General features: G+C 36.5%; 1 protein-coding gene across 1 annotated transcript in view; it reads right to left on the bottom strand.

Moving 5' to 3' along the window:
- The window catches only part of DCDC1 (doublecortin domain containing 1), a 214,437-nt gene that overhangs the window by 68,041 nt on the left and 125,443 nt on the right, over window positions 1–20,953 (bottom strand). The window contains exon 12 of the mRNA XM_032843444.1: window positions 6,607–6,730. Within this exon, the coding sequence (XP_032699335.1) occupies window positions 6,607–6,730 (124 nt within the window). The remainder of the gene's footprint in view (window positions 1–6,606; window positions 6,731–20,953) is intronic.

The raw sequence follows: 20,953 nt of genomic DNA on the forward strand, positions 1-20,953 counted from the left end.
GTAAAAGACCTGTACTCTGAAAACTATAGAACACTGATGAAAGAAATTGAAGATGACACAAAGAAATGGAAAGCCATTCCATGCTCATAGATTGGTAAAACAAACATTGTTAAAATTTCTATACTACATGAAGCAATCTACACATTTAATGTATTCCCTATCAAAATACAAACAGCATTTTTCACAGAACTAGAACAAATGTCCCTAAAATTTGTACAGAACCCCAAAAGATCCCAAATACCTAAGGTAATCTTGAAAAAGAAAAGCAAAGCTTGAGGTATCACAATTCTGGACTTCAGGTTATATTACAAAGCTATAGTGATCAAAATGGTATGGTACTGACACAAAAATAGACACACAGATCAATGGAATACAATAGAAAACCCAGAAATAAACCCACAACTATATAGTCAATTAATCTTCAACAAAGCAGGAAAAATCATCCAAAGGGAAAAAGTCTCTCCAGCAAATGGTGTTGGAAAAACTGGACAGCACCATGCAAGACAATGAAACTGGACCTCTTTCTTACACCAAAGACAAAAATAAATTCAAAATGGATTAAAGACCTAAATGTGAGACCTGAAACCATAGAACCCCTAGGAGAGAACAGGCAGTAACTTCTCTGACATCAGCTGTAGCAACTTTTTTCTAGATATGTTTCCTAAGGTAAGAGAAACAAAGCAAAAATAAATTATTAGGATTGCATCAAAACAGCTTTTGCACAGCAAAGGAAACAATCAACAAAACTGAAAGGCAACCCATGGAATAGGAGAAGATATTTGCAAACATACCTAATAAAGGGTTAGTATTCAAAATATAAAAAGAACTTCTAAAACACCCAGAAAATACCCCCCCAAAAAACAAATAATCCAGTTAGAAAGTGAACAGAAGACATAAACAGACATTTCTCCAAAGAAAACATACAGATGGCCTACAGAGACATGAAGAGATGTTCATCACCACTAATCATCAGGGATATGCAAATCAAAACTAAAAGAAGATACCACCTCACACCTGTCAGAATGGCTAAGATCAACAACACAGGAAACAACAGATGTTGGCAAGGATGCAGAGAATTATAAATAATAGTTAGCTAAGTCATAAGGTTGGAAGATTAAATCTGTAATAAATTTAATACATATGCTTATAGTGACGAAAATGTTCTGAATCCCCACAACATGAAGGTCACATTTCCTAACTGCTGCTTATTTACCTGGAAAGTCCTTTCAAGTAAAACTTTAATTTCATTTCATTATATACTGATAATATCATCTTTTTGCTTAAAAAAATCAATTCTGTAGAAACGAGACTGGAAGAAAATATGGTTCCTTCAGATAGAATGGATCCAGACTTTAAATGAAACAGATTGTATCTGAGTAAGAACTATCTGAGTTCCCTGCTTGGTAAGTATTTTCTTCTCTTCCTCAAACATGGCAAGAAGTAACTGTACTCAGGCTGAGTCATTTTGAAATACATGGTCTATTTGTCTCACTTTAGCTAATTTAGTGCCTTAGTCCTTTCCCTTGGTTTAAAAGTGAGGACCAGAGTTTTGTTGGGGTACAGTCTTATCCCTCCACCCAAAAGCTATTATTCTGTTTGAATGGCAATAGAACTTTGGAGTAGTCCATTTCTTTTCCTAAGACCATTTAGTTGTCAAATCTCAGGTCATTAGCAAAAATGTACCTTTTTAATGATAAATTTTAAAGGAACCAGGTTAACTTAGGTTTCCTAATATAATTACCATACATCATTTAATTAATTAACCAAATTGCTTTATTTATATACTGAGATTTGAAAATCTAAGCACAATATCTGCAATGAAATTTGCAATAATTATAATTTTTTCTCTTTTCCTATATAAGAAAGAAAACTTCCTTATGAAGCATCCCTGTCCACCTCTCACTCCATTTGGTGGTGAAAACTTGATATTCCAATAAGAGGTGTTCCAGTTTCTTCCAATTTAATACAGCATTTTTTAATTTGTTTTTTTAAGCTATATCCTTTTGTATACATACTCAGTCAAATTGAAGTTTCAAATTTCTTACCAGAACTGTTGTTTGTTTTAAGGGATATCCTTCCTCCCTTCTGCTTCCCAGTGTGGTTTCTGGTAGATGAAAATTCAACAAACTGTATACCCTTGGTATAGGGGTCCATGGTCTATCTATGAGTACTTGGCCTTGATCCTCCAAGGCCTCTAAGTATGTGCCTCTTGTGCTCTTTGGCCACTGGGCAACCTGCTGGCATCTGACCACCACCAGTTAAGGTATAATTATGCTGCCTGCTCTCTCTGTTTCAGACTCTGTTTTCCCTGAACCTCTGGAGAAAAATCTACAATTAGTGCAATTCACAGTTTTTGGGTGTTTTTTTTTTTTTTTTTCTTGGCTTATTCTGGGTCTATTGGTCTCTCAGTGCCATTTTTCCACCCTTGGCTCCATGTTGGTTTTCACTAGTGTTACAAACCCAAGTCTCAGACACATAATTCACCTAGCTACTGGTCAGGGTGCCCAACCCTCAGCCTCTGGTATTTTGAAGAACTCTTTTCTCACTCAATGAAACTCAGCTATCTAAATTGTAGCTTTACTGCTAAATATAAGAACATCTAAATGTAAGTCTAAATATAAGAACATCTTCGGGGGCCTAAGTAATGACTTCTTGGTTTCAGACTCCATCTGTCTTTTTCCTAAAGTGCTAAGACTCATTTAATCAGCAAGGAGGCATAGGAAATTATGATTTAAGGGGAAAGAGAAAACTTGATTGAACCCAGAAAACATGATAAAACAACTAAAAAATCAGGAGAAAATCTTTTTAAAAAATCTTTAGAGTGTATCATTGACATAGCAATAAAGCAAAATATACTAGGGACCCAGAGAGGTAAATAGAGTCCTGAAACTGGATTTTATTTTTAGTAAATTTGACAAACCCCAATAAACTTGAGTTTCTGTTTCTATGGTCTTGCAGGGGAAGGACACAGGAGGCAAATTTCTGGGCCTACCCAAGGTGGGAATTCTAACAGAAAACTCTCCTCATAAAACAAGAGTCACAGGCTAAATTTCACGGAAAAGGCAAACCAGAAATAATACCCTCCAGGTGGCTGCGAGTAAACTAGATTTTCTCAAACATTTTCTCTTACAGAAGAGAAAAATAATCTTCATTGAGAGTCATAATACAGGCTGACCCTCACTCGTTTTCTGTTTGTTTTTTTTTTTTTAAGATATTTATTTATTTATTTATTTGACAGAGAGAGATCACAAGTAGGTGGTGAGTCATGCAGAGAGAGAAGAGGAAGCAGGCTCCCCACTGGGCAGAGAGCCCGATGCAGGGCTGGATCCTAAGACCCTGGGATCATGACCTGAGTCAAAGGCAGAGGCTTTAACCCACTGAGCCAGCCAGGTACCCCTGACCCTCACTTGTTTAAAACACAGGAGATAAAGATGAAAAGAAAATTAATTATCTGAAATAAATATGCCTGAAAGCATGATGCAAAAATGTACCATAAACAGACAAAGACGTGAAAAATATGAAAGAGAGGTTAAGAGATATGGAGGTCAAAATAAGAAGCTTTAGCTATACACATAATCAGGGTTTTCTGTAAAAAATGGAATGAGAGGATATAAGAGAGAGAATATTTGAAAATGGGTGATACATTTCCAGAAATGATGCATGATAACAATCCACAGAGTCAGGAGCCCCAAGCAGGAACAATAAAAAGAAATCTTCTCTCAGACATTTTGTGGTGAAACTGAAAAATACCAAAGGAAAGGAAAGATACTAAAAGCAGTCAGAGAAAAGAGAGATTACCCTTCAAAGGGATAACAATTAGAATGATAGATGACTACCAGATAGCAATAATGGATGTTAGAAGTCTGTGATGACATCTTCCATTTTCTATGTGAAAATACCTTATATAAAGGAGGGGAAAAGACATTTCATGTAAGTAAAAACTGAAAGAGTTTGCTACAAATAACTAAAAGAAAGGTATATGAGGTTGAAGGAAAGTAATCACAGGTGGAAGAAATGAGACATAAGAAGGGGTGCCGAAGTGGCTCAGTCCATTAAGCATCTGTCTTTGGCTCAGGTCATGATCCCAGAGTCCTGGGATCAAGTACTGCATCAGGCTGTCTGCTCAGTGAGGAGCCTGCTTCCCCTTCCTCTGCTGTTCCCCCTGCTTGTTCTCTCTGGCTGTGTCAAATAAATAAAATTCTTTTTTTAAAAGAAGGAATTATAATAAGAAAGAGGAAAAATGGGTCCAAATCCAAATAAATATTTGCTACCCATAACAATTTAATATTTTGTGGAAGCTTTTAAGATTATAAAATTCTTAACATCTTGAGGAAACTCCATGCTATTTTCCAGAATGGCTGTACCAGCTTGCATTCCCACCAACAGTGTAAGATGGTTTGCCCTTTCTCCACATCCTCACCAACACTTGTTGTTTCCTGTCTTGTTAATTTTTGCTATTCTAACTGGTCTAAGGTGGTATCTCATTGTGGTTTTGATTTGTATTTCCCTGATGGCTAGTGATGTTGAACATTTTTTCATGTGTCTGTTAGCCATTTGTATGTCTTCTTCGAGGAGTCTCTGTTCATGTCTTCTGCCCATGTATTGACTGGATTGTTTGTTTTTTGGGTGTTGAGTTTAGAGGTTGTTTATAGATCTTGGATGTCAGCCCTTTATCTGTAATGTCATTTGTAAATATCTTCTCCCATTCCCTTGGTTGCCTCTTACTTTTATTGACTGTTTCCTTTCCTGTGCAAAAGCTTTTTCTCTCGATGAATTCCTGAAAGTTTATTTTTGCTTTTGTTTCCTTTGCCTTTAGAGACATGTCTTGAAAGAGGTCACTGTGGCCAATGTCAAGGAGGTTATTGCCTATGCTCTCCTCTAGGAGGTTTTGATGGATTCCTGTACCACATTTAGGTCCTTCATCCATTTTGAGTTTATTTTTGTGTACAGTGTAAGAGAATGGTCCAATTTTATTTTTCTGCATGTGGCTGTCCAATTTTCCCAGCACCATTTATTGAAAAGACTATCTTTTTCCCACTGGATATTCTTTCTTGATTTGTCAAAGATTAGTTGACTGAACAGTTGAAGGTCCATTTCTGGGGACTCTACTCTGTTCCACTGATTTATGTGTTTGTTTTGTGCCAAGATGCCTTTCAACAGATGAGTGGATAAAGAAGATGTAGCTCATATATACAAAGCAATATTGCTCAGCCATCAGAAAGGATGAATACCCACCATTTGTATCAAGCATGGATGGAACTGGAGGGGATTATTCTAAGTGAAATAAGTCAAGCAGAGAAAGATAGTTATCATATGTTTTCACTCATATGTGGAACATAAGGAATAGCATGAAGGACCATAGGGAAAGGGAGGGAAAATTGAAGGGGAAGAAATAAGAGAGGGAGACAGACCATGAGAGACTCTGGACTCCAGCAACCAAACTGAGGGTTACAGAATGGAGGGGATGAGGGGATGGGGTAGTTGGGTGATGGGTATTAAGAAGGGCACGTGTGGTAGTAAGCACTGGGTGTTACAGGCAACTAATGAATTGTTGAAAACTACATCAAAAACTGATGATGTACTATATGCTGGCTTATTGAACATGATAATAAAAATAAATAAGTAAATAAATAAATACAAAGAGATAAAATTCACGAAAATAATAGCACTTGTTACAAATCATGTGATTGAAGTTAAGGTTTTCTAATGTTCTTGATTATTTGAGAGAAGAGTAAATACATTTGTTAACTTTAGATTTTGATCATTTACATATGCAAGCTGCAACATTCAGAGTAATAACAAAAAAAGAGTGGAAAAGAAGTAATAACAAAAAAAAATGGAAATGGAGTGTACAATTTCCAAACTAGTAGAGCTTTTTTTCCAAACGGAGAAAAAAAATCAATCTAAAGGAACATAAGAATGAGAAAAAAAGAAACACAGGAAAGGCAGAACAAATAGGAAGCAAATAATAATCTAAATATATCTGTTAAGGCAATAAATAGACAAGACCAAATCCTTTAGTTTGGAGATAAAGTTTGTCAGATAATTGTTTTTATATTAACTATTTGCTGATTATTAGAGACCCTTCTAACAGAAAGATATAAAAATATAGAAATAAAAGGATGGAAAGAAAATATATTAAGCAAATAATAATAATAATAATAATTAGCTGGCCTATTTCTATTAATATTGTACAACTGAGATTTTTTCCCTAGAGATAGAAGAGTCTCTACATAATGATAAAAGTTTCAATTCACTAGGGAGAAATAATATTTCTAAATATGTATGTGTCTAAGAACTAAATTTCAAAATATATAAAGTAAAATTTGACAGACTACAAGAAGAAATAAGTTCATTTTCATAATGAAAGACTTAAATACATCTTTCTAACGAATTTGACAGACCACAAGAAGAAATAAGTTCATTTTCATAATGAGAGACTTAAATGCATCTTTCTAATGAATTGGTACAAAAGCAGAATTAATTGATCTCTTGCACCTAATAAATATAATTTAAAAGATTCATGGAAATTTTCAAAAAAAAATGAGCACATACTGGGCCTAAAAGAAAAATCTCAACAACCACCTCTTATACTAAAGATACAACCTCATTAAGTTGTCCACTGGGAAGAACTGGCCACATGTAGGTAAGCTTGTTCCAGAGCGGATTTTCAACTCTGGAATGTTTCCACTGGCCTGGCTTATTAGTCCCTTCATGTTTTATGGCCCACCTAAAACAAAATAAGAGACAAAAAGGAATTTAGTAAAATTAAATATCACTTCAAAATATTTTTAAAAATCAGGAAAAATTGGTAGTGTCATAACAGTGGAATTTGAAGTAAAAGTCAGTAAATAACCATTTTATAATAACAATGACATAAATAACAATACTAACAGAAAAAAAAAAAAAACTTTTTAGACATTCAAAGAGAAACTGACATTAACACAATTATTGTGAGAGACATCATTACAAGACAAACAGAGATAAACCGCCCAGTAAATTTTTTTAGGGTAACAAATAAGGATATGAAATATCTGACTGGTATAACTAATAAATATTAGTATTATTTATTTATATACATTGTAGCCTACTAACAAAAAATATCTTTCTCAACAATTCTTTGAACATTTGTAGTATTTGTCACATACTTACAATGTAAACTTAAATACAGTTTTAAAATGAAAATTAAAAAGCCACACTTTGTGGAAAATAATAGAATAAAACTAGATATAAATAGAAGTTTAAATTTACAACTCCAATAACATTATTAAAAAAACACATTCTTGGGGCATCTGGGTGGCTCAGTCAATTAAGCATCTGCTTTTGTTTAAGTGTCTGCATTAGGCTCAGGCCATGATGCCAGGGTCCTGGGATCAAGCTCCTATCAGGCTCCCTGCTCAGTGTGGAACCTGCTTTTCCCTCTCCCCAAGTCCTAGTGCTCTCTCTTGTGCGTGCGCTCTCTCTCTCAAATAAATAAATGAAATCCTTAAAACAAACAAAACACATTCTGTCTCCCCAAATACTATTATGTCATGTGAAGAAAAAAAAATATGATCAATAGCTGTTTAGAAAGTAGTGAAAATGTATAATCTAGAATTACATTCAAAGGTAAATACATAATGTTAAGCGCTTTTTTTTATTAAAAGCAAAATTGAGAAGAAGAACTAATAAACATTCAAGTCAATTATTTTAAAATATATATAAAATTGTTCCATGGAAAATAGATGAAAGGAAATAATATCCAAATAGAAATAAATAAATTAGAAAATAGAACATCAGTAGACTGGTTCAAAGAAATGTTTTTGAAATAAAAATAAATTAGCAAATCTCTTGCAAATAAATCTAGAATAATATAATACAAACCAAACGGAAAATTGAGCTAAATATTTGACATAGAAAAGATTGAAAGAGTATATTATGCATGTGTAAGTTAATAAATGCAAAAATTCTAATGAAATAAATGATTTTTTTAAACCTCATAGATTTGAACCAGAAAATAAAGAACATGCCCTTGCTCACATAACTTCACAGCTCATGAAAGAGATCATTTTCATGCTATATAAAATATTTTAAACCATAAATATATAGAAAACTAGTTAATTTATTCCATGAAGGAGAGATAAGCTTCATAATAAAGTCTATCAGTGATAATTTAAGAAATAATACAGTAAACAATCTGAGGGTTTTGAAGGGGAGGTTGGGGGACCCAGGTGGTAGGTATTATGAAGGGCACGTATTGCATGGAGCACTGGGTGTGGTGCATAAACAATGAATTCTGTTATGCTAAAAAGAAGTTTAAAAAAAATTAAAGATGTAAAACTCCTAAATCAGTACTAGCCAATAAAATTTAACATTATGGCAAGAGAATAATCACTATATATAGTGAGTCATACTGAGCCTAGAGAGGAAATGATAGACATTTATTAATATAATAAATCACTGATTAATGAGTGAGAATACAAGAAGCAACCCATCACTTATACTTTTTGAGCATATGTGGTGGTCATCTGAGCCTAAAAGTTTTCTGAAATAGCCTAGCCCCAGTCAGAACCATTTGCGATACTAAATCTCCTATAAGCTTGATGGAAATTCTTGGGGCCTCGGCAGCAAGGGGTGGGGTGGCAAGGAAGACCTCTTCCTTACCAACATGGAACCAGGTTGAACCAAGTTGAAGTCTCTTATAAGCCATGGCATATAGCCCCTGTGTTACATTTCTCTTCTTCTCAGTGAAATCGTGTTTAATTTCCCCAGTGCCTCCCAGAGTGTTAGCTACATACATCAGATACTCAACCACTTGAAACGAAGTCTAAGGAGAAATGGAAAGCTCATTCTTTCAGGCAACATATTTGAACTATGGGAAAGTGAATAAATCTCAGAAGATGGCAAGCTCCTGTTGTTGCTGGTGAAAATGACGGGAATACACATGATTGGCTCACATCAATTTTTATTTTCCTGAATACCTGGCAATCCCTTAAGGATCTGCTTTTATTGCAAACCTCTCTAGTTGTAATTTTTTTCATCCACATCTCAAGTTCTCCAGGCCCTGAAGGTATGTGTGGAAGCTCTGTTTCTTGCTCCTCATAACCACTTCCAGACTATTGTTCCTTCATCCTTCTCCAAAGGTCTTTGCTTCGAAGCACATATTAGTAGCCCAGAGCATCTATTACCCTTCCTTATTGCATTTATACCAGTTCTTCTGCAGCCTTCCTTCTCGTTTATTGAAGATTTTACCATCCTGGCTTGTTTTTGTCTCTCCCCCTCTTGCTCCTGTAATCACTCAATGTCTTTTAAAAATCTAAGTAGACAATCCCCTCTGGCCTCTCAGTGCCTCTAATCATCTTAATTCCATTTCATATCAGCTACCCTTCTCATGGACTGGTCATTACAAATAACTGTACCACTTCTAAAATATCAATTGCAAGAAGCCCACTTTCTCACCATCATCTCCTTTTTCTCTAGTTCACACATTTAAGTAGCCCACTATAACAATTCTTCACTCTACCAGGTGTTCCAAACCATTGTTCCTATCACCTTGTCACACTCCATACCTCCCAGCCAGGTCTACTCTTCCCTCTACACTTAGGTAGGATTCATGGTTCAGCATTACAGCCACCTTCCTTTCCTGACTCCTTGCCCTACCCTTCCTTCTTTGTAGTCAATAAAAAAAGAAAGAAAGAAAGAAAGAAAGAAAGAAAGAAAGAAAGAAACCAGCCCTGGTCCAATTCGTCACCTCCTGTAGGTCTATACATTAACAGTGGAACAGTGGCTAGAGAAAACACATAAAAAACTACTAATGGAATCATAATAAATCAATGGAGATCAAGGAGAGTGGGAGGCAGTGTGGATATATTACAGAGTGTTTTGAGAATTTGAGGAGTTTGGGGTTCTCACAATGATTGGAGGACGTTACTTTCATTTCAACTGGCAGGGAATGAAGAATACCAAATGCCCTTCAAAGTTTGGGGAAGTCCTACACAAAGAAAGTTTGTTCTGTATACCACAGACTTTCAAATTTCCCTCCAAAGATTGATGTTAGGTGAATACCAATTTATCTGAGTCAAAAACCAAACTACCTTTTATAATAAACAAAATATTTTTGCATGATTATAATACACACCAAATTTTCTAAGAGTGCAACACCCTCCAATATCTCAAAGAAGGAAAATTTGTTCAATGCTTCATGTGTCATTTACTCTTTTGGAAAAGTCCTATCACTAATGACACTACCATTCATGGTTTTTAAGTCACGGGTATAACATAACTGTATAATTTGGCATTTGTAGTTCACATATTCAGCTGATATTACACATAGGAATACAAACCTGCAAACTTAATCATGTCATCCAGTATAGCTGTACTGAAAACTTATACTGAAATGTATATTACTTTTGTTTTTAAATTGTTTTTCTTTTACTACTATTAGTATCACTAGACAGGCATTTCTTTAGGAATCATATTGGTGTGTAGTTTATCTTAACTATGCATTTTTATTTTAGTATAGTAAAGGATTATTACAAAGTATTTGTTATACAAAGGGAGCATCGGATATGATACTGCTGTTAATCACTATTTTTAAATGTACAACCACAAGCCTCAAGTGGCCCTTAGGACTTCTGGGCCATCCCTCTGCCATCCTCCAGCCCAATGATTCCAGGCCTCTGAGAAACACATCATTTTCTTCTCATTAAGCCTCCCATACCCTGCCATCCATTGCTCAGTGCTGCTGGAGATCTTATTTCACTGAGAAAACACAAGTGTTCAAAAGAGACCTTCCTTTTCCTCCCATCAGCAAATCTTCCACTCTCTCTCCCTCTAGACTCCTACACCTTGCCTGTCTTTCTGTTACAGTGGAGCAGTCTGTACTCCAGTCTAAGGCCAAAACTTCTGCTTATGGCCTAGATGCTTATCTTCTTCCATCTAGGACTTTTTTCCTGCCCTGCACTACTCAACTTCCTGTCCTCTAAGTCATTCCACCTGCATAATATCTGACAGTCAAACATCTTTTTAAAAAAGAAAAAAAAAAAAAAGAACTTTCTCTATACCCCGCATTTCTTTGTATTACTTTATAGCAAATTCCTTAAAAGATTCATCTCCTCTTCTTCTCTCCTTTTCTCTTAGACCAATTCTAATTAGAATTTCACCTCTGAAACTCCATTAAAACTGCCCCATCAGGATTTTCACATTTCCAAAGTTAAAACTCATTTCTTAAGATACACCTACACATCAATGTCTAAGCAAAAATCATTCTTTCCTTAAATACTTTCTTCACTTGACTTGGCTTCCCTTGACTTCCATGAACTCACAGTCTCTTGGTTTTCTTCTATATTAGTAGCCAAAATTGTTAGTCTCCTCTTGCTTCCCAGAGGGTGGTAAATCAATCCGATAAAAATCTAGGGCTTGCTACATCAATGGAGTTTTTAGATGTCCATTGGCCTGATATATGTAAGGATATTCCTCTAAAATAAGGGTCAAGTTGTTGCATTTTGTACCTCTTACTGCATCAACAACAAAAGAGCACACTGATGGATTTGGGATTTAGGGTTTTAGAAACAACATGTACTACACTTCATAAATACTGCTGTGACCCTTTTACCAGATATCCCACAAGGCTGTCAATTTCAACAGGCATTCAGAGCATCACGGGAATCTGAAGCAGTTCCAGGTGGTAGTACAAGCTTCCCTGTCTCCTGGATGGTAATGACCTGGCAGATCCAATGGCCCTAGAGGTATCTGAAGTGTTAAGGAGGTTGTGTTAAGTCTTTGGTAAGCCCCATACTCTTGTTGCAGTACAGACCCTGGCATTCTGGAGCAAGATCATACTCTACAATAGGAAACAACTCTGTGTTTTGAAAAATAATCCCTGATGTATTGAGAAGCTTTTTTTGAGACTGAGAACTGGAGCATTGTATCTTCAAATGACTATGAAATCTGAACCACCTCTAATGAGCTGGGTGTAGTCATACCCTTCATTTCATAAGGTAAGACAGACGCAACTACATTCTACTGTACAATGGCAGTGGTACATTCAGGATCAGGCTCAAGCCAAGTCCAGAAGGCATTAGTCTGTTGCAATGATTACTCTTCCTTAATGTACACATATGTCCTCAAGGGGATTTCTATACAGCCATTGGACAGAAGGAGTCAAGCCTGGTTCGCAAAGCAGTCAGTATGATATATTAGTGCTGGTCAGAAGTGGATTGTTGCTAGATTAGAGTCCAGCTTGGGTGTGGCTCTGAAGAATAGTGGTGAGAAGAATTTGTCCTATGAGGTACAGTTGTGAGTAGCACACTTGATCATCTACTTTGTAGAAAGGAATAGGTAATGAGAGCGTGGATATACATTTATTCATGGGCAGTGATTAATGAGTTGGACTGTTGTTCAGGAGCTTCAAAAAAGCAAAACTGGAAGATTAAGAATATGGAATTCTGAGGAAAAGGTATGAAGATAAACCCACGGGTAGGATACAAAGCATGTGAATTTTATTTCTCATGTTAATGCCCACGAGAGAGTATCCATCATAGAAGAGGTTCTCAACAATGAAGTGGACAGAATGACCATAGTGCTCATGAAAATGTTTATCCATAAGGGACACATTTTATAGCAAAAGAGGTGTAAGAATGAGCCACAGGATCCACTTGTCTTACATTGTATTTTATCATTCAAAAGCAGCTCGCCTGACAGAATGGAGAAGTGGCCTTAGAGTCTCAACTAAGGTTCCAGCTTGAGAAACACTTTGCAGGGTTCGGGTGCTACCGTAAACGGTCAGTATATGCAGTGACTCCAGAAGTATGTGTGTTGTGGCCTCAATAGGTAGAATGTATGGGTTCAGAAAGCAATGGGTAGAGGGAGGGTTGGCCCTTACCATCCTTATGGTCAACTTCAAAATTTGTGCTCCTGTTTCCAAAAGCAGGCTTTTCTGGGTTAGAGTGCTAATTTTCACTGTGGGAACACTTCTTCTGTAAGACACAATAAGTCTCCCACTGACCTATAGAAACTAACATTACCTGGCCACTTTGGGCTCTTCATGCTGGTAGATCAGAAGGTCAATAAAGGAGTCGCTCTATTGATTGGAAAACTGATCTTGATTACCATTATGTGTGAAATTTTCTCCTACACAATGGAGGCGAGGAGGAGGCAAAAGTCTGGAACCCAGGACCTCAGGGGCATCACTCAGTGCTTCTATGCACAGTGAAAGAGCAAATGGGCAAATGCAGCATTCAGTCTGATAATGACAGAGAAATAAATAGCCGAGACCTCTCAGGGATATAGTCTTGGATAAAGTAATGCAGACTAAACAAAGTGCAGGACAAGAGTAAGAGAAATCTAGAATGGGTGGAGGGGGAGGGAGTTAATGCCTAGCAATTATAGTCTTCAGGTGAGCAGAGGGGACTGAGGCTTCATTTGCTAACCCTTTTTAAGTCATTTTAGAAGAATCTAACAGATGACCACATTGAAGTACTGGACTGCCACTTCCCCTCTTGAGACAGACTTGAGGTCATCTTGTTTGCTTATGAGATCTGAGTATAATTAGAGGTGAAGTGGTTTGGAGTAGAGCAAGAGGTAAATAGGACTGGGCCCAGGTCCTGTGTCTCTTCAAGTTCACTCAGCCGTATAATCTTCCCTTGTTCACATGCTCAATGGAGATCCTCAGCCACTAGTGCTGTCACTTCATCTCCTACTACCTCCAAATCTCATCCACCTCTAGCAGGAGGGCCAGGCTTTGGCATAACTACCTTAATATCAGGAGCCAGAATGGCTCCATTTCTCAGATCTAATGGGTTTTTTTCCACTATTTCAGCATGCAGATAAAACACTGCACCACAGACCATGGGCTCTGGCTTCCCCAGCAATTACCTAAAAAGGCCCTAGAAAGGTCACTAACATAACCCAGAGGTGAGAAGGTGGTCCATGTGTCCTGGAAGAAGTCAATAAATAAATGCCTTTCCCTTTCTCACCAAGATACAGTGGTTGGACAAGACTGGTAAAGTCATCCCAAGTGAGATTACTTAGAAACTATGGCCACCTCCCTAATACTTCACCTAGTATCTTATTTCCCTCCTTCCCAGCCACACTCTTCTTTTTCTTCCACTTTTGCTGACCTAGGACTGTACTTCCTAATGAAACCGTAGCATATATAAATGCTGCTCCAAGCCATAGTTTTCTAGGACACTAGAATGAAAACACCAAAAGTGGGTAGGGAGAGGTAATTTAAATCTCTAGCCAGTCATACACTTGGGTAGGGTATTTTTTCATAACGGGTGGGGACAGGATTTAATTATCAAGTGTAATGATTCAAAAATAGAACTTCAACCATATTTTACCACATGCTCATAATTTCTAGAAGCATACTTATATGGATGCATGGATAGAAACTTCTCTTTCAGTTTAATTCCAAGGTTTTTCAAGAAAGGGAAAATATTCATTCTTCTGGCTGCAGTTCCCATATAACTTCAGGCCATCAGTGTCTTTAAAGGGTGCTGGTCAAGTTCAGCTTACACTGTTAATAAACATTCTCGTAGAGTAAAGGCCATTAGACTTCAGAATTCCCGCACAGTATTTTAAGGTCATCTAAGCCCCAGATTTTATGTAAAAGCAATAGACATCTTAATATTCTGTTTTATAAATGAAGAGCTGACAAACCCTTCACTGTAATGGCACCAGCAGGCCAAGCTATGATGACTCTACATGTGCATAACATAAATTAGAACTTTTACAGCATTGTTAAGGACGCCAGAATCTTAGTTCCTGAAAGCCTACACTAGGTGGAGACAGTGACTTGTGCAATGCTTGCAGGCAGCCTTTCTCTAGTTCCTGAAGAATTTATCTCTATTTAATATTTTCCTTTTTTCTCTTTAATATGAAAAAGGGTATTCTTGAACAATTAGGTGTTTTTAATAGAAACATTATAGAAAACAAAATATCTTAGGCTTTGGAAAGACCTACTTGAACACACACACATACACACACCTTGCAAGGCCGCCAAATAAGGTTTGAAGGCAAGTTTATTTATTTAAAATATTGTCTGTATTAACCTTGTGTTCCTATTAAAGGCAAAATTCTATTTATGATATTTCATGAGTATCTGCCCCCAAGGATAGGGGTATGACCAAAGTTAAAATATCCTCGTGGATTTACCTGAGCCTAAAAGGTAAAAAATCAGGAGAATTCAACATTTCAGTTACCTTCTCCCTCAAAAACTTGGTTCAGGATTGAGCATATCAATTTTAGTCTGATTAATGGACTCACAGCTCCACCAGAATGCTCCAGTCAATTAATCTTATAAAGGTTATGGGAAACAAAAACACTTCAGATAATGTTTTGGGAGTCCAGTGCCTTTGATGGTATTTCAGTGTGTTGGCAGGCTATGAGGAATTGTGCAAGACGATACCCACTGTAACAGAGAGGTATTATTTTACACTCTTAGAAATCAACAGTAAAATAAAAACAAAACTAAATGTGTTAACAGTTGAAGAGCAAACTGTCTTTTTCATATTCTATCAGGACACAGTTATGTTGTATCCAACAATTTAATAAACATAGTAATAAAATATGATATAATATATAATTTGGACCTGATAAGAGTAAATTATAAATACTCTGGCAATTCCAACTCAAATCAGCAGTGTCTAACAAATGTGCATGTAAAAATGATCAGACTCATATTCCACAATTGTCAGGGAAGCTCTTTAACTCTTTGCTTTGCATGAAGACCTATTTATTTATTTAACTGGTCACTTTTCAGTTTTTAAGGTCATCTAAGCCCCAGATTAGACCACTTAGAATCCATCCATAATTAATTTTAAATTGCATGGTTCCCCCAGAACAGCAAATAGCATATTATTCATATAGAATGCTAATACATTTCATACATTGATTTTGGTAGAAATCAGTTTGTAAGACTAGCTTTAAGTACCTCATGTCTGAAAAAAAAAAGGAAGAAATAAGTAGGTTATAAATAATAATAATAATAACAACAGCAACTACCTACTTTGATAGGGTTTAATAATACCTCAACAGACTCTCATGTATTTGAACTATTGTGTAGTCTTGCATGGTTCTAGTCCTCTAGACAGGGAAGAAATCATTTAAAATCAGAATCATACATACAAGCTAATTATTTTAAACACTGAATAATGGTTAAAAAAATCTTAGAGCCATTATAGAACTTTCTACTCTTATAACAATACCACTGACTGAAATATTTTAGGTTACATCTATTTTGCAATTTGCACTAAATATTAAAGAAAAATTTAATAGTCTATATAAATAATTATATTTGAGATTAAAATTTCAAATAAATTTACCCCATCAGAAATAAGGCACCAAAGACTGGAGCATCACTAATTTACAAGCCAAAATACACAAAAATCAGGTAAATTTTTCATATTTAACATTATTCTACTTTATTCCAGGAATATTTTACATAAACTAATAAATATAGTTGCAGTTTGTTCATCTGTCTTACATATTCCCATTTGCCCCATCTCTTTACATTATCTTGATTACTAGCAAAGTACCTAAGACAGAGACTAGATTTTAATGGCAAGTAGGGGCTAAGAAAGAGAACTTTATGATCATGTTTCCATCTTGTGTAACTAGGAATGTCTAAGAATGAGAAATTGCTCTAAAAATTACACTGAAAATAATATTAATTTCATAAAAATTTCCATAGTTTTACATTATATTCCTCTCAGTTGAAGATCATTAATTAAGTTGAAGACCATTAATTAAGCCCCTTAACAGAATCCAAAGTTATTTTTTTGAGATCACTAATGAAATATGGTGGAAACTTATCATACATTAATGGTAATTGCTAGCAATATGTATGTATTTAGTGTAGAAAAAATAATGGATGTACAGATGGATATAAGGCCAACCCTGACATCTCTTGCAACTTTGCTTTTTTAAAATAAGTCTTTGACCTGCTCTATTTTGTTTTCTTTTTCTAGTTGGTTGAGCTTCCTGGTTATTTAGATTCTGGATACATATAAGTAATCTGTATTCAGCACTAAAAACCTATCATTATCTCTCATACTCAGTTTCATACTTGTGTAAAAGCAAAGCTCTCTTTGCAACTACAGTAAAATCTCTATCAAGTGCAAGATTTGTAAACAAATTAAAAAATTCATTCTTCCTTCAACAATATTTCTTATACTGGAGCCCCATGTGATCTGTGAATTCCTAAAATCTATTTCATTTATCACATATCTGGACCTGATAGGTTAGCTCTGGTATCCCAGCTCTTTGATAAGCTCTCTTAAGTTCTTGTATTGATTTTTGTGCAAGTTAGATAAATGACTAACTGTCTATCGAGTGCCTGCTCTTTCTCCCCTACATAATGCTAGGCGCTATAGGGAATCCAAAAAAAGTTAGAGAGCTTCTGCCCTCAGCAAAGGTGGCACATTTTAGGACGAAGCAAAAATTATGTATCTGGGGAAATTTTTGAAAACAATACATTTAACTAAAAAAAATGGCACTCTCAATAGAAGTTATGACAGTTACAACTAATGGAAAGAAAATAAAATGAGATTTATATTATGGAAAGAAACTGTTGGGGGGAAGGCAATCCTTAAAGGATATTTGAATTTTATTTTTTTTAAAGATTTATTTATTTATTTGAGAGAGAGAGAAAGGGAGGGGCAGAGGGAGAAGAAGAGAGAGACTCTCAAGCTGACTCCCATTGTGTGTGGAGCTGGATGTGTGGCTCGATCTCACAACACTAAGATCATGACCTGAGTCAAAGCCAAGAGTCAAACACTTAACTGACTGAGCCACCCAGGCATCCCTTGAACTTTAAATACATGAAATTCCCATGAGTTTGGGTTAGTGAAGGAGAAGACAGATGCCATTTCAAAAAATGGAGAAAGAATGCAATCTATTGGTATCATATAATAACTGCAAAATACATGATTCTTTGAGTAAAAGCACAGAGTTCTAGATGGAAGAGAGTGATTTAGATCTACAGCCTTTTATTTTCCAGTCCTTGTTATGCCTAGTCAATTTTTTTGCATAAAGTATTTCCCCATGTAAAGTTCAGGAAGGAATAGTTATCCTCCAAATAATTCTCCTTTCCTTCAGTAGTTATCGATTTTTAAATGGCCACATGGCTATCCAGCTAAAGACAAGATTTGACTGCATTTAGGTATAGCCAGTTAGCAAAGTTCTGGTCAAATAAGCTTAAGTAGATATGCTGTGCGCTGCTCATCAGCTCCTGTTCTGTCCTTTCCTTCCCTTAACGTACACCCACTTGTTTATCCAATGGCAAAATGCCTTGGGCTCAGATCCTGATCCCAGGATCACAGGCTCCCTGCTCCGCAGGGGGCCAGCTACTCCCTCTCCCACTCTCCCTGCTTGTGTTCCCTCTCTTGTGTGTCTCTCTGTCAAATAAATAAGATCTTAAAAAAAAAAAGTTACTTAACTCTGGGGAACCTGGCTGGCTCAGTTGGAAAAGCATGTGACTGTCCATCTTGGTGTTGTGAGCTCTAGCCCCCTGTTGGGTGTAGAGATTACTTAAATAAATAAACAAACTTTATAAAGTAAATTAAAATTACTTAACTCTGATTCAGGAAGTGATCAAAATAAAAAGAAATATTCTAATAGTTATATAATCATCCACATCAATTGTAGGTGATCTGCCTACTCTGGCGTGGATCTAAAAAGTTAGTGTGATCTTCTCAGAACTGTCTGGATTCAGTGCTTCCGTATATTGGACCTTTTTAAACAAGATTCACTTAAGACATAAACAACAACCATCTGTTTAGTTTCCTACTCACTTTCTATGCTGCAAGGTTTTTGAGGACAAAGATCCTGGCCACCTTGCACATGGCTGTATCCCTAAAAATCTGGCACAGTATCTCAAAATGGGAGACACCAAATAATATTTCTTATAAGAACAGAGGAGTAAAGGTTAGAGGGGGCAGTTATCTAGTTCAGAGTTCAAAGGCTCTAAAATGAGAGTTCACACCTCCATATTTGAAGGTAATCCATTCCTTATGATCTTTTAAAAATATAAGCATAATCATCAAGCACCTACATGTACTATATATACATAACCCTGTGCTAAATTTTGTGGGGATTTAAAAAGAAGTATAAAAGTAGAATGTCTGGTCTTCCTATTTGGATGGACAGAATATACATGGTAAAATATGATTCCACAGAGCTATGCTGTTCAGCATAGCAGCCACTAATCACATGTGGCTCCTTAAACATAATTTGAATGAACTAAAATTAAGTAAAATAAAAAATGTATTCATCAGGCATACTAGCCACATTTGAAGCGCTCAATAGCGCAACAGTGCAGTATAGCGTAAGAGAAGGCAGTAAGATGGGAGAGCCTGATAGATTGTTAGAAGTTGAGAGTAGAGGGACATCAGCGGGGGACAACAAGTTTGAACTGATTCCCATGGGACAGAACATTCCATAAGTTAAAGAAGAAAAGTAAAAGCTTTTTGTTGGGTATCCAAAGAATGATTTAAGAAGCAAGCCAACCAGGAACCTCTCTGCCCATACAAATGGCCTCAATTGCCTAAATGGGTCTGCATTTGACCACCAAAGGACTAAAAACTTAATCACCATGAAATGCCTTCATTCTCATAACTTGTTATGCTTTCTCAGTGGCAAATGTTTAAATGTAAATGCTCAAATAAAATTGTGTTAAAGGATCTCTTTGGCCAATACTAGGTATAAACTCAACTGATGCCTCCTCTCTTTCTACCCCTCTCCCCTTTTCTTTCAACTCCATTGCTACGATTACTGCAAGACTATGGCATGGCCTCTGTTCTGTGATCAGGCTTTTGGGCACCCCACAAGTCACTGTGGAGAAGCACTTGACTCTTAAGCACTTTAATGTCATGATACTTTCCAAATTAGGCCATAATGAAAATATTAAAATCAGGTAGACATTCATCAGTAGGATTAGCCTACCCACCCAGATATACTCAAATAACTGATGGGAAACTGCGGAAATGCAAGATTTATGCTACCCTGTGGGCATGATGAAAAACTGAGCTCATGACAAGGGAAGCATTAAAGCATCTTACCAACTGCTTTTTAATGTTTTCTTTCTCATTACTGTGACCAAGTGTGGATGGGGGACACATTCTCTTTCCAGGTTTTAGGTCCTGATGATTCTTCTTTGAATCTGAGAGGAACATATGAACTATTTTATCTAGCCTATTGTTTCATAATGAAGAGAAAGGAGGTTCCATAAGACGAACTCAGCTTATACAAGTCTTAAGTCTTAAGAAGAACTCATAGTAAACTCAGATCCCTACAGCTCAGTCAATCACACAATCCACATGGGGGTTGGGGGGATCCCTTTATAGATACTGAGCCTTGAATGGCCAGGAAGTAGCCTAGTTTTCGCTAAAATTTTAAGAATTCAGTTCAAGTGTGACTGCCGATAACTTTGTTGAGTAAACTGTTAAAATCAGGATATAAGATGGACATACCTCTGTTCTATCACAGCAAAATTGAGAATGTCACTCTGAGAGACAAGAACCAAGAGCAAATTCCCATTGTCTCTGAGCCTCCCTAAGGTGGGTGAAAGGCTGAGCCTCTAAAGGGTCCTTTGTATTTTCCTTCTCATGCAGTGCTTGATACAAAGGAAACTCTGAACAAACACACATGTGAACGGTCCTACATCTATTATAGCATGAGACTATGGGAAGCATAAAATTCAGTGTATAAGAAATGGTGTTTATTTCCACTAGACATAAGGATTTTGTCTGGTTTGTTTCAGTGCAATCCAGTGCCCAAAAGAGAATCTGGTACAGAATCTGCACTGAATAAACATTTGTAGAATACAGCACCAACTATTGTCTTGGGCAACCAAGGGCTCTGATCTGAGCCTCCCCCTTCCCTTTTGCTGCTTTGCTCAGTGGGTGAGGAGGTGCCCACCTGGAGTCTCTGTGTCTCCTCCCTACTTCTAGCCTATTCTCTGAGACCTCAGGGT

The sequence above is a fragment of the Lontra canadensis genome, unplaced genomic scaffold, assembly GCF_010015895.1.
Source record: "Lontra canadensis isolate GAN:19392208 unplaced genomic scaffold, GSC_riverotter_1.0 scaffold140, whole genome shotgun sequence".
Classification (NCBI taxonomy): Eukaryota; Metazoa; Chordata; class Mammalia; order Carnivora; family Mustelidae; genus Lontra; species Lontra canadensis.